This window comes from Aythya ferina, assembly GCF_964211825.1.
Source record: "Aythya ferina genome assembly, chromosome: 16".
NCBI lineage: Eukaryota > Metazoa > Chordata > Aves > Anseriformes > Anatidae > Aythya > Aythya ferina.
This window is the reverse complement of record NC_140315.1, coordinates 14,220,765-14,235,775: the sequence shown is the minus strand read 5'-3', so window position 1 is coordinate 14,235,775 and position 15,011 is coordinate 14,220,765. Positions and strand designations below refer to the sequence as shown.

General features: G+C 44.7%; 1 protein-coding gene across 2 annotated transcripts; it reads left to right on the top strand.

Annotated features, from left to right (window-relative positions):
- The first annotated feature begins 2,129 nt into the window (after nucleotides 1–2,129).
- YWHAB (tyrosine 3-monooxygenase/tryptophan 5-monooxygenase activation protein beta) lies at nucleotides 2,130–15,011 on the top strand. Of its 2 annotated transcripts, none has more exons than XM_084537723.1 (6): nucleotides 2,130–2,246; nucleotides 8,981–9,281; nucleotides 10,201–10,324; nucleotides 11,219–11,382; nucleotides 12,533–12,628; nucleotides 13,125–15,011. In XM_084537723.1, exons 2-6 carry the CDS (start codon nucleotides 8,988–8,990, stop codon nucleotides 13,179–13,181), a joined length of 735 nt encoding a protein of 244 aa, XP_084393849.1. In that variant the 5' UTR covers nucleotides 2,130–2,246; nucleotides 8,981–8,987; the 3' UTR covers nucleotides 13,182–15,011. The 2 variants fall into 2 exon arrangements, with proteins under 2 accessions (XP_084393849.1, XP_084393850.1); XM_084537724.1 differs by lacking the exon at nucleotides 2,130–2,246 and adding an exon at nucleotides 6,506–6,569.

Sequence of the window (15,011 nt, the reverse complement as noted above, 5' to 3'; positions counted from 1 at the left end):
CTAGCAGGGACCACGAGAAAAACCTTCTGCTCTTTGCTTTAAATGTCACTATAATTAAAGTTAATGACAATGCTAATATTAATTCTATCCTATGCAAGATGTTTATCCCCGATCCCAGTTTAGGTTCAGTCCATTCAGAAGTACTAGTATCTTCTGCAAATTTAATTCCAACTAATCTAATTCCAGTTTTAACTTTGTCACGGCTGTTCACAATGTCACAAGCAGTTCATGTACAGAGAGAAAACACAAGACAGACGTGAAATGTAGAAATTCTTCCCTTGGGGCTTTTTTCTTTCCTATTGCAGAAGTATCCGTCTGAAAAGACACTGATTGTCATCCCTTTCTGTCTTCAGTGTTGCTTCCTTACTAGGTTCCTTTCTTATCTCCACCATATACAACCCCAAGCATCCCCACAACCAGAGCTGACAAATGATGAAATTCTTAACGTACCACCTGGGCTCCTGCTGGCATCCTTTCACCAGCTTTAATAGGGAAGCCATGGCAGATGCCATAAACCAATATGCTGATACCACTCGGGATTCATCCCTTACCCTTAGTACATGATTTAGTGATCTATGTGATCCAGCTGTGGAACAACTGAAATGTGCAGACTGTAGATAGAGAACACAAAGAGATAGGGAAGATAGAGCAGAAGACAGAGAAAAAGGAGTAACAGAAGAATCAAGAAATAAACTATATTTAATAGATCACAATTATATTTTGAGTATTTTGAGAATTTTTTATTCCGTGACAGACTGCTGGGCAACCACGGATGCCTACACTGCAGGGACGATGATCATGCAGTGCCATCACCTGTTTGCTTCTGGTAGCTACATCAGCTGAGATCTGCTGCTTCCAAAATAAAATGACAGAAAAAATAATTACAAAAACTGAGTAATTTATCAAGATACTATTTCTGAACGAAAGCTCTCGGTCCACAGCACGACCCTGTCCTCTACCACAGTGGCTCCCCGTCGGCTGTCTCTTTTTACTATAGCAGGATCTTGGAGCACATCCACAGGATGAGCTGCCAGGGCCAGGTACAATGGTTGTGTTCCCCTGAGACATGCTTCTTTTGGGGACACATTGAGCTTGTTCATGGACCAAGCATGTCCCTGAGATAATGGCTGTCATTTCACAAAGTTTAGGAGCTCTTCTCCCAGCTCTCCCAGCACCTCCGCAGGTCAGCAAAAGCGCTGGCAGCAGCCCGGGGTGCAAACCAAGGAGATGAGGCCTGTTGAGAAGAGCAGGGGAAAAGAAAGCTTGGTCCTGGGAGGAGAAACAAGGGAAAGATGGTAAGAACTGCTCCAGCTGAATCAGTGCTCGTGGCTGGAGATAAAGCATGGGCGCCGAGTGGTTTTCCTCCTGACTTTCCAAAGTCATTGACCTTTGGACTGAGGCGAAGCAGGAAACTGCACAAGTCCTCCCACTGCCAACAAGTCTGACAGCTTTGACAGGAACGGGATTTTATCTGAGGGAGAACATTGGATGCCAGGATCCTGTAACTGAAAGGATTTTTGCTTTTCAGCCCCGGGAACAAAGCTTTGACCAGCGGCACTGCTACAAATCTGTGGCTCCGGGGGGGGGTCACGTCATTCCGTGTCCCGTGGGGTTACAGCCGTAAAAGTGAGTGATTTTCCTCAGATTCTCCATGGAGACCCAGCCGGGCTTCCCCTCAGGCCCCCCAAAACGCCCCCTCCCCACCGCCCAGCACACGGCACTCATTGCACAGAACCCCCTCATTGCACAACACCCAGCCGGCAGATGAGGCTCTTGTTTATTTTGGGGGGTTTTGGGGGGTTTTGGTTGTGTTGCTGACTGAATCCCCGCAGTTTGACCCGCGGGGAGGCCGCCCCCCGCCCGCCGCCCCCAGCGCCCGCCATTTCCCGCCCCGCTCCCTCCGCGCGGCCGCCCCGCCCCCACCCCCCCCGCGCGCCGCCGCCACCCCGCGGGCACGCGCCCGAGCACGCGCCCCCCCTCTCCCCGCGCGCGGGCGCGCGCCAACAGCCCCTCCCCTCCCCCCACCCCCCCTTGTTGCTATAGCAACCGGGAGCCGGCTGGCGCGCGGCGGCGGCTGCCCAATGGGGAGGCGGCTCCCCCCGCAACTCCCGCCCCCCGGGGCCGGAAGGGGCGTGGCCTCGGGGCCGGAAGCGGGCCCGCAGCGCCGCAGGGTGTGTGTGTCTGTGCGTGCGCTCCCGCCGCTCCGCCCGCCGGGATCCAGGCCGCGGTGCCGCCGCCCCCGCCAGGTGAGGCTCCCCGGGCGCCCCCCGCACTCCCCGCAGCCCCCCTCGGGGCGGGCAGCGCCTCCGCGGCCCCGCGGGAGGCCGGGGCCGGGCGGGGGAGGCCGCCGCAGGCCGCGGCGGGAGGGCCCCGCGGGGTGCGGGGCGGCTCCGGGCCGCTTTTTGTGCTCTGCCGTCGGGCCGTGCCCCGCAGCGCTGTGGGGGGGCGGTGTAACGGTGCGCCCCTGCCGCCCCTGCGCTGCGGGGCCCGGGCGGGGCCGCCGCCTCCTCCTCCCCTGCGGCCGGCACGGCCCGGCCCGGCCCCGCCCGCCTGAGCCGCCCGCGGGGCGAGGCCGGCCGCGCACACCTGTGCGGAGCCTCGGCCCCCGCCCGCCCTGCGCCATCTCCTGCCGGGCGTTGGAGTGCTCGGCTCGGCTCATCTGGCCTGCTGCGGGGAGGGGAGGGAGCCGGCCTCCAGCGAGGAACGATTCCGAGCCCTCCTCCTCCGCCCGACGGCTCCTGCCTTACTGCACCCTGCCCAGGCTCCGCCGCGGGGCCCTTCTCGCGGCTTTCCCCAAATCGGGAGCGACCCGCGCCCGTCAGGCCCCTTCCACCCCCTGGGGCGGTTCTGTTTCTATGGCAGTTTGTGTGAGCTCGCTCACGTAGGAACAGAGGTGATCACAGAATGCTCGCAGGAAACAAAATAATGGCGTTTTCCAATTTTAACTCATCGTGTCCATTTGGGAATAGAGGTGAGTTTAGGGAGGACTGCAAAGGGAAAGAAGGGTACATAAAGCCACTCCCAATGTATAAGAAGGCTGGGCAGTAACCCAGAGCTAACAACCCTAGGCTTTATTTAAGGTATGTGCAATTGTATATTAATTAGGGTGATCACATTTCAATGGCATACAGTCACTCTGTTAATACGTGGGAACAAAAATGTGTCTAATGCAACCAGTATAATTACTATAATTACAGTATAAATTGGTTGCTTAAATTCCTCGTTAACAGTTAAAACAACTTCTATGGTAGTAGAAAAACAAATTGCATGTTGTGCAGTACTGTAAAAAAAAAAAATTAAATTCCTACATAAAAAAGTGAATTTGAGAAACTTTGGCAGGTTTTGTAGCATCAGTGGTTGGAATGCTTGGTTTCGCACATGTGCTACCGCAGCACCTTAGTCAGAAGTTGGCTTTTGTTTTAAAGTAATACGGAAATGTAAACTGATCTAGAAGATAAAAAAGAAGCAATACCTCCTTCATTGGCTCTATCTCTGCAGTCCTTCAGTGTCAGTGTAATACTTTGTTTATCGGATCGGTACCCGTGAAGTGGTAGACTCGGTGCACAGATGGGCCTAGTGCAGTTTTCTCAACCTCATTATGTCAGTACCGCATGTTCTGATCTCTGCTATTTTGATGCTGAGTCTTTTTTTTGTAAGCAGGCCTCTGCCAGTATGCAGCTTTTTGTGCTGTATGCGAATAAACTCGGATGAGGAGGAGTTAAGAAAATAATTATTTGAATAACGAGGTAAAAAGCTAGTACTCTGATCCTCCGGGTACCCCGCTGCATCCCAGCGAGACCAGGCCTTCCAGTAGTGTGTCTCTTCTATGGCCACACGTTCTGCCCCACCCTGCAATATAAATATTCTCAGTTTATTGCTAACAAAAGTGATTTACCTGTGATACGTATGCATTAGTTTGGCATGAATTTTGTGCCCGGAGGAAGATTTTTGGGGGGTAACTCACTATTTCCACCTGGACTGTAGTCAAAAACAATTACGCTGGTTGGAACAAAAAGATGTTACCATGTGAGGATGTTGTACTTTGGAACTGTGTGCCTGTGTCCACCTGCAGCTTTCCTGCGCTAAGTTCCAGTGCAGTGCTTGTCAGCCTGAAGTTCCTCATTTAGAAGGCATTAAGAAGAGCAAGAATACTGCCATAAATTTAATTTGTCTGTACAATATCGGTGTCCCTACGTGCTCTTGTTACCTCTGATGAAAAATCTACAGTTGTCTACAGAGATTGAAAGCCTTGCGTATAATTTTTCCAAAATGGTATTGGTCAGGTTTAGGAAACAACAATTAATGATGGTAGAAGGTAAGCAGAGCAAATGGAGGCATGGCTTTACTGAATGTTAATTTTATCTTAACGTTAATCGTTAAAGACTTGCACTGAAGGCCAGGGCATGTGGTGAGTCAGTAGATGCAGAGGAGGCTGAAGTTATGTGCCACACAAGGTCAGTGAGTGTCAGAACTGGGAAGTCACTTTTTTTTTCCCCCTCACCAAGTTAGCAGTAAGTTTTACCGAACTTTTATGTATGTAAAGGGCTTCAGTGGTCAGATAGAGCAGACGTGTCCATTTTCTGATCAGTGGCTTAACAATACGTGGTTACCTTTGGAGGAGCTGGAGCAGAGAGACAAAGCTGATGAAGTGAGATGCCTGATGCTCAGCTAAAGAAAGGGAGGTTCCTTGCAGTCTGATCAGGAGCCCGTTCCTTTCCTGGAAGGAATGTTTGTTGGGGGTGGTGCCTGCTGGACAGCGAATATCAGCAATGTCATGCAGTTCTGCCAGCGTTGTAGCTCCAGCGTCAGCATGTGTGTACCTGAAGCATGGAGAAGGATCTGCCATTTGTTTCAGAAATACTGTCTCCAAACATTTAGTCTTGGTAATTATCAAACTGTACTTTGAGACACCACTTTCCTCACATGAATACTTATATTGCCCATCCAGAAATCTCTAAGGCACGTTCATGTGTTGTTAGAATTGAACTACATTTTTTTGCACCAAATTTCTACTTCTCATGGAAAAATTTGAATGGATTTACAAAGATGGTGGCTGAGAATTGATTGTGTCACACTTCACCAAACCTGGTTCTATGTCCCTTTTTGGTAGTGAAGCAGCCTGTTAACCTGCATCTCTGCTTGGCTCGTTAGCGACTGATACGTCAAGCTAGTAATTGCACTGCTTTCTCACCAGGATTTTAATGAAGTGGAAGTGTTTGTTTGACAGCTTCTAATGCTTGCTATAAAGAGAAGAACAATACGCAGAAATCAATAACTTAATTAGCATCAGAAGATCAGGTCATGGAGAGCAGCAGACTTCAGGCCACCGTAGGCTTATTAGTATTGTCCTATCAGCTCAATATGTTATATAAGCCAGGCTTTTTTTCACTGTCAGTTTGCATCTGGTTTCTACAGACTTGAAACACGGTTACTTCTCATCTGTTTTGGCTTTGGCCTAAACAGCTCATTGAGCCTGGGAACAATAAAGGCTGTGGAGCAGATGTAGTAACTGCTGGGTAGCAAGATGCAGTCCTCCACCACTCGCAGTCTCCTGAAGAACACTACCTACGTGTTCTGCTCCTCAGCTGGTGCTGAGATGTAGACCTCCAGTTCTGTGCATCCATCCGCTCTTGAGAGCTCTGGGGGCACACAGCCTCTAGGTGCCATTTCCAGGTTGGTCACACCTTCTCTTTTTTGCAGCTTCTTCTGGAATTTGCCAGCCATTCATAAACTAACGTTTGACAGGCTCTGACCTCTGGTGTTTTCTGATTGTATCAGATCTCACCTACACAGCCTTTTATTTTTGGAGGTGGGAAGTAAGCAGTTGTAATCTTTTTGTATCTGTATACATGTGATTATGCACTTGTAATAGGGGTTGGGAGACCTTAGGCTGTACTGGGGAGAGTGTTTGTTTTTTTTTTTATCTCCTATCTAGAGTGTGGGGAACTACAGTGCTCTGAATTTGTGGTTGCTGGTACTGTGGGCTGAGGGCTAGTGGTTGGCATTCCTTGTTGTAAATAGTGTCCAGCCACAGCCTTGTGGAAGGCCACTAAGCTGTGGTTTGATAGATTCTGAAGAGGGCAGCCCTATGAATTTTACGTGTGTTAACACATCTGAGAATCTTCTGCTTAGAGCGGGCAACTTCTGGGACTCCTCTGTGGCTGTGATCTGCACGTCCTCGCTCCTCCATCTCCCCTCTTCCCCCTTGCCAACACGGCATGGCTTCAGTAGTGCTAGAATAGATGGTTCCTGTCGGCCTCCTGTTTGTCACCTTTGTGTGTTCCGCTCCTAGCTGCAGGTAACCTTTGTGAGATGGCTTCTGTTTGTGGCCTTGGACTATTTTTAGCTCTAGGCTTTGCTTGTTTCAGACTGTGGCACACTGCTCCATTGTTAGAGCGTGGCTTTCATCTCCTTTATGGGAGGGACCAGTTATAACTGATAGTTGCTTCTTTGCCTTTTCAAACATCACTCCTTTCCTTGTATCTTTTTTTCCTTCTGGCAAACACTTCCCTCTTTTGGAGCTCAAGCCAGCATAGCTCTGCAAAGCTCTTCTCCAGCCTTCTAACAAGGTAAGCGATGGAGAATAAAATGAAGGTTTTAAGTGTTCCTTTATGCAGTGCTTTGTGAGTGAAATAAAGGTAGGCTTACTGGTGGGTTGCAGACGTTTTGGTGTGGGCGATGTTTTCCTTGTTGTATTTAATTTCTGTCAAATCCATTTTTTGGAATAGTACCTTCTAGTTTCATGGAAAAACTACTAACAAACGGTACAGATATTAAGATAAACAGTGCAAGCCCCTGCATAGTGAATTCTCAATTCGTCAACCAGTGAAGTTCTGAGGAGCTCCATCTTCAGTAATCAGTTTGAGTCACATTTAAGATGTGCATAAATTTATTGTTTGAGAAACAGCATTCTAATGCTTTGTGCTGGTGTTTTGGCTGTACAGCTGATGATGCGTTAAGCTGGTTTTTGGAGCTCTTTTATCCACTAGCTCTTTGTCCTTGCAGTCCTGTCTGGTTTCCTTAACATGTCCTTATACGAACCCATTGACTGCCATGAACTGACTCGCATCCATGGATGCATATGTCAGCGAGCTTGATAAAACAAACTCTACGCCATTTCAAAACTAAACTGTATGCTGTTTGTAAACAGAATTCTGCATGGATAACTTGAGTACGCATTAGAACAGTATTGGCAAAACGCAGATCAAAGACGATACTGACCTTTCCATGGCAAAATGTAAACTGTTGGAGTTTCTTGTCTCTGGGCTTCAACAAACAGGCTGCTTCTACAAAACAATTGCTTTCCCCAAGAGGGAGAGAAGAAGATTGCAGTAGAACTGCTTCTGATAAGCTGTGCAGACAGTGAGGAAATCAGAACTGCTTTGGAAGTGTTTTGTTTAGGTGATCTGTTACTTAAAGTTGGCTCTTGTGGCATGAAAAGCATTCTTCAGGTGTACTGTGTCGGGGGGTAAGTAAATGCCATTACTTCCCATGTTATGGACAATCTAAATTTAATGCTGAGTTTAGGGAGTGGTTGACTAGGTTGGATAGATGCACCAGTTACAAATGTAGTGGGTTTTCTCAATGGTAAATGGCTGCTGTTTCTTTATTTTTTTGTGTACGTATATATGCACCAGTGTACCGTTGTTTCAAATAGAGACATAGTCTCTTGCCTAATTAACAGAAGCTTGTGAAAGCTAAATGTAAACTTACCGTTCTCATTTAGCTTTTCTTGTTCTTTTAGAGTTGTTTTTAGGCTGTTCAGGTCTCAGTCTGAAAGCTTCTGATCTAGACAGTGGGAGTCCTGATTGGACTTCAGGGAGTAAGAGAGGAACGTTATTGCTCAGTACTAACAAGAACGACAGTTCTGGGTCTGTCTGAAAATGCAGATCTGCCTACCTGGATATTGATGAATCTGGGACACCTGGGAGTTTGAGGTATTGAGGTATCCACTTCTTTTTTTTTGATGAAAACAAGGAGACTTCAGTCTTCCCATGAACCCAGGCCTAGGTGATGGCCACTGAACTAACAACATTATATTCCAAGCTGATTAATGTTGGCGTCCTGTAGAAGCAAGCAACACTCAGTCTGCCTCCCAGACGCATTCTTTACCAACTTCATTTTTCATTGCTCCAGTTCCTCAGCAGCATAGTGGCCATGTGATGTGTTTTTCTTGGCTTCCTATGCTAAACTGCGTTATCAGAGACGATAAACAAGTTGTTTCCATACGAGCAATTGGTTTTGCAGTAGTGACTCTCATGTGGGCCACATCCCACTGAGTCTTTGTGAATGTCAGTGTTACTTAAAAGCTCTTGGAAACTGAAGGCTGCAGCCACTCTAGGTGTATAGAATTGTCTATTAAATATACATTGAAGCACGTATAAAAAAATATCTAGCAGGACAGTATAAATATGTCTTCCATGGCTGTCCATAGGTGCAGCTGTACTGGGTGTGGTTCACTTAACCCCACAGAAATAGCTCCTGCAGTGTGCAGACAGCTGCTGATGTGGGGAGGATCTGCCCAGTCATTTAATACTCTTAAGCAGTTGTTGTTGAAGACTAATGCAGGTAAAAAAAAAAAAAAAAAAAAAAAAAAAGCCCTGCTGGTTTCTGCATTAGGACACGAATACGTGAATTGTCTCCCTGGCTGAGCTATGGCCTGTATGGGAATAGGGAGAGATTTACACAGGGAACATATTGCTGTGCTTAAACTAATGGTGACATGCATTTTTCTGCATTATGAAGAATAATGCTTATGAGCCTTCAGGGTTATGATTATGTATAATTTCTAAATTGTGTAAGTTATTGTCAAGAGGTTTTTTTTTTTTTTTTTTTTTTTTTTTACAAAACCTTCATATTTATTCCAGTTGATAAACTGTCCACCTGTTACCACCTGTGAGTTGTGCTTCACCCCTCAACGTTAACTTCCACTGTGTAGACAATCAAATATTTTTCTGGTTTTATTCCCCACTAATTACAGGATAGTCATGGATAAAAGTGAGTTGGTACAGAAAGCCAAACTGGCCGAACAGGCCGAGCGTTACGATGACATGGCTGCTGCTATGAAGGCTGTCACCGAGCAGGGGCATGAACTGTCCAACGAAGAAAGGAATCTACTCTCAGTTGCCTACAAGAATGTGGTCGGTGCCCGTCGCTCGTCCTGGCGTGTGATTTCCAGCATTGAACAGAAAACAGAGAGGAATGAGAAGAAACAGCAGATGGGAAGAGAATATCGTGAGAAAATTGAGGCTGAATTGCAGGATATCTGCAATGATGTTCTGGTAATAATCAAACAGCAAAAATAACAGTAACTAGTACTGCAGCGTTCTTCTGAGAGGCTTAAGGAATCTTACTCAGGTTGTGGATACTGCAGCACTGTAGCAGGGGAATATTTTTGCATATCTCTCCCTTTGAGTTGAGTTCGAAGTCCTAAATTGTCTAGTTTCAGGAATTCATTAGTTTGTTGTTACAAAAGAACGTTTCTGTTAAAAAACAGAAGGATGTAGGCAAGGCAATACTGAAGACCCCTAACTGCTGGCTAGTGATTACCATGAAAACAAATTGAGGCCTGCTGGGGCACTAGCATAAGTCCTGCTAAAAAGCCGACTGTTTCTGTAAATTCTTTTGTCAGTGAATGCTGACATCGTGAAGCTCGTGTACTACCTTTTTGGTGGAAGTATAAGGTCTGTATTTTTCCTCCCAAGTCAGTTTTGCTGTTTTCCCCACTTAGATGAGAGGGATCCTATTTATTGCTGCTCATCTTGCTGAAGATCTGCCTTAGGAACAGTTGCAAAGGCTGAGAGTACTGACAGCATCTCTTCCTGAGGGTACATGTGCTGACCGTGCCACTCTTCAGCTGGAGCTGCAGATAGAATCAGTTTGTTACGAGTAGTCTCACTGCTCTGTATAGAATTCAAGTTCGTGGCAGGAAAAGTGCCTGGATTTGTGCTGATGTTGAGCTGCTGCCCTTTGTTAGCTTCTGTGAATTGTCAACAGCCTCAGTGTAGCAAGTTTGCTGCTTTCCAGGGACTAGGATACAAGTAGTTTTTTTCCTGAGTTTAGGGAACATCAATATAACTAATGCATGAGCATGCATAAGTCATTGTTAATGTTTTAACAGTTCATGTTTACCATTGTAATGAAGGCTGTTTCAGACATTATTTGTATGACTTGGGGAAAAAAAAGTGTTTCCTTTCTCAGGAACTCCTGGATAAATACCTTATTGTCAACGCCACGCAGCCCGAAAGCAAGGTCTTCTATTTGAAAATGAAGGGCGATTACTACAGATACCTCTCAGAGGTGGCGTCTGGGGACAACAAGCAAAGTAAGTGGAGGTGAAACTTCTCATTCTGTTGGGGGCTGGGCAGAATAAAGTATGGAAAATACTTGGGTCCTTTTCTCCTAATGTGAAATATTTCTTTCTTCAATAGTATTCAATAGTATTGAAGATGAGCGCAGTGCAGGTCACTTTTAGAGAAACAGACTTCACTGAAATTAATAGAATTGTTTGACAGATGTTCAAGTCAGATTCTGTTTGCAGTCGCAACATCAGTGGCAGATTTCTAAGCACATTTCACAACGTAAAATCCTTTTTCTGGAGTATGGAGGAAGAAAATGTGTTGTTTCTTGTGGAAAAAGCTTGGTTGCTATCATCTTTTGTTTAAACTATGAATTTAGCTCACAAGTCTTGGTTATTTGCAAGCTTTCTGCATTCAGATATGAGATATTGGGTTACTGAGTACTAAGCCAATTGTTAAAGCAACAGCCTGAATTCTTGGTGAGTGTCTGATCTGGTCAGTAGCTTGCAACCTTAAGCCCCGGAATGATGTCAAACTGTTACCTGTTAGCAAGGGAAGGGACAGTTGTCTTTGTTCTGAAACCTCAAACTGAAACACAGAATTTGCGGCCTACCTGCTAAAATTTCCTTCTCAAGAGTGTTTAAACTGGTAGTTTAGATGCCTCTTTTTCCCCATATGGTGGTGTCTGGATTTTTTAGAATTTAACGTCTGTAGCTCCAACCTTTAGCTGAACAAATATTTCTGCCTTAATAGTTCAGCAAGTGGTAAGCTTTTACCTCTTAATCATTGAAAGAAGCTTTCATGTTTGCAATTCTATGAATATCTAGTGGCATGATGGTCTAGACAAAGAATACAATAGCTTCCCCCATGAAATGTGGTGATGTACTGTGTGTGAATATGATTGCAATTGCTTCTTGCAGCAACAGTGGCAAACTCTCAGCAAGCTTACCAGGAGGCATTTGAAATTAGCAAGAAAGAGATGCAGCCAACGCACCCCATTCGACTTGGTCTGGCTCTCAATTTCTCTGTCTTCTATTATGAGATACTCAATTCTCCTGAAAAAGCCTGTAACCTGGCAAAGACGGTAAGCAGACTCCTCACATCACCAGTTCTTGTGGGAGCTAAGGAGATAATTACATGGTGACAGTAGTTTGCAGATAGTTACGCAGTCTCATATGAAATCCTTTACAAATGCTGTTGTCTTTAAACTATAGTCTTCTTAGTGTATTTTTGGGTAAGTTGATTAAGGCTAAGCTACTCTGGCTCAGTTAAGCAAAGGCAATTTGCGAAGGCAGCTGATCTAGTGAAAGGGGAGACTGAGTACCTCTTCCACTGTCCATGTCATCCTCTTAGAATGCTCTTAGTGAATTTTTTTTTTTTTAATTTGATCACTTTGCAAGTAAGTGTTGTCTTTTTGAGTTATGACTATAGCATAGCTGACTGTGCAACTGTGTGTGCCTCTCTAGAGACCAAATGGAACTTATATGGTGCCAGATAGGGAGAAGGCTAAAACCTGTTTAAAAAAAATAAATAAATAAAAATGTTTTGCTTCGTAAAATACTGCTGCTATTCGTGTTTTTAGTTCATATGCTTACATCTGTTTGAAACCTGAATGAGAGAGGACGCTTACCATGGCTCTGACCTGCATCATGTGCTTTCATGTGTAGCGGATGGGTCGTGTGTAACAGATGCGCAGTGTGGCATTACTAATCTCTGTTAAAATGTACCTGATTCCCTGTGCTCCTTTGAAAAGAAATACAAAACAAAACCCCCATTCTACTCCAAATTCACTCTCAAGTTCAGAAGTCACTCTCAAAACCCCCTTGTTTGCCATTTACACGTATAATGTATATCAATGTAATGGTGGTACCTTTCTCTTTCACTGGCACTTCAAACCACTCAGGCCTTCATCTTTAATGAAGGTATTGCTGTTAAGTGCTCCTCTTAGACCTGACTGTGAGCTGTGTGAATCATTCTTCAGAGTGGCAGTGTGTGTGCGCTTGCCTCTTCAGTACTTGCTATTGGCATGGCAGTAGAGTGGCCTTAATCTGGCCCCTTTTGTGAAGACTTCGGTCATCTAGTGTTCTTGTGCTCACGTTGGTTTACTTTTCTTCCCTTGGTGAAAAAGAAAAATACTGGAAGCTTTTGTCACAAAGCTTCTGTGGCAGATCTACAAGATCTGTGGAAGCAGAAATGTGTTCAGAGTGGAGTAAAAATTTCTTGCGTGTTTCTAGGCATTTGATGAGGCGATAGCAGAGCTGGACACGCTGAATGAAGAGTCTTACAAAGACAGCACTCTCATCATGCAGCTGCTTAGGGACAACCTCACTGTAAGTATTACAGGGCAAACTGCTGTGTTCTGTGCTGGTACTTCTTTAGGCTGCTGGACTCCACTAAGTAGGACTCAGCAGCTGAAGCTTTATGTAGACCTGTGCCATTAAAATTGCCTTTTCTGAAGCATTAACTGCATGTCTTAACTGTGCTGCTTTTTGTAACCAGACCAGTTAGACTTGCTGGTTTAGATCAGAGATCGCTTGTTAACCACTGTAACAAACTCAGCCTTTTTGTAACACAAAGTGCAATATGTCTGTTCTCAACAGATTGCGTTCAGCTTGCAGACCTTTGTTTGCTTTTTCCTTGTAATCCTTTACCCACTTTCTAGTTCATTATTTTTACTGTTAATGTTTCAATTATTGTTATGTTTCAATTCTGTTATTCTTAGCTGAGAAAATTGCGCAGCTACTGCTAATTGCACTGTCTTCCCTTTCCTGACAGTTGTAATTAACCGTGTGCTTTCAGCATAAACATGTTTGTATTTTCTTACAGCTATGGACGTCGGAAAACCAGGGAGATGAAGGGGATGCTGGGGAAGGAGAGAACTAATGGCTGTCACGCTTCACTATATGTTCAATGTCACCCTGTATCCTACACATATATCCCTTTGTGCGACAAGCAAAAAGAATAGTACATCGACTTTCACAACCTCAACGTAGCAAAAACTGTCTGTGGGGTAAAAACGGTTGGTTGGTGTTTTGTGTACTTAAAATGGAGGTCGGTTATTATGATGGCATTCCGAATTTTCCTATTATGAACATTTACAGTTATGATTACCGTGTTTATATTTTTAACTGAACACTGTGATTATGGGTTTTGTGATTGCAATTGACTTTACAAAACTCTTATTGGTAGAAAAGTAGACATCAATTATGTAACAATGGCAAGCATAATCTGGCACCAAAACAGTCGAAGTACAATTCTGTTGTAAAGTTGTACAGAAAGTTATAGAGATTCTATTGTGACACTGGGGCATGGAAGGAAAACAATCCAATGTATGGCATTCCAGTTAGTAACACACTGCTCTGAGTTAGTTTAACAGGCACACTTTGTAGACATTTTTAACCAAGTCTGAGGCACCGCTTTCAGTCAAAAGCTCACTTTGTCAATCCTGTCTTTCTGGGGATTGGGTTTGTTTTGGGGAGGAGGGTAATGGGGGAGTTAGCAGCTTGATTTCCAAACTCTTTACACTGGCAGATAACTGGGATTTGACTTCTAAAAGTGGTTTCATGTCCATACAACATGCATGACTAAGCCCCTTCCCACAGCAATAAAGTACCTAATTATACCTTAGATATTCTTCAGTAGTGAGAATTCTTGGTTCGCTACCATGGACTTGCAATAGGAGAAGATTCAATTTTTTGAATGGCCTTATTAGTTTGGATGATACCATGAAGCGATCTGCCACTTTAGCATTACTTTACTCGTGGGTGAATTGAAAACTCCATGGTATTCCCATTTCGATTTTACCTTGAAAGCCTTTTAAGTAGTCCACCAAGCCATCTTTAAGTTTGCTTTATAGAAATTTTCTCCCATCGGACTCTATTCATCCTCGACCCTTTCACCTGCTTAAACTCCATTAAAACAATTGGGTTCCCACATACACATCATCCTTTCGGTGTGGGTGATGTCAGGATGGTAGGCGAGACCTGAATCTGCTAGAGGACTGGTTTCTGTCTTGGATGTTTGCGAGCTGCCAGTGCTCTTGCGGTCTTCAGCTCATCTGCCGTTTTTTTGGTAATACCAAGATCTGGCTCAAATATTCAGGTTTTCCCACTTACTGTACTGGAATGCAGACCTTACACATTTGCAATGCTTGTAATATTTGAGCTCCCGATGTCCTCACCTAGTTACGTTTCAGACATGTCCCATTAAATAAAACCTAATAAGAGTTGCGTGAATAATGCAGTGGAAAAGATTAGGATTAGTCACCTATCAGTCTCGCGGTATCATCCCCCTGCCTTCACATTCCACTTAGGTATAGGATCCATCTGTTTGTCTGTCCATCCGTCTGCTGGAGAGAGAATTTCATGCACTGATTTTAAAACTCCCCTCTACTAGCTGAACAAATTGTGCAGTTAATACTTGGCGCTTGATAAATGCAGTAGTGAATGTGGAACCGAGCCTGTCTGTATATCTGGTAGCTCTTTTCGCTTTGTTTTTACTGACCAGTATTCTGCCTAAAGTTTGCTTCTGTGACGGTTATATTGCCTAGCACACACGTGGTTGTGAGAATAGTATAGCAAAAAAGAAAAACCTGGTTATTGATGTACTAGATTTGTGTATGTCTTTTAAACAGTTCTAGTTTCACCTTACACAAAATAATCAGGAAAGTGTAAAAGAATTCAAAAGTGAATAATAAAAAAAATTTTATCAGTT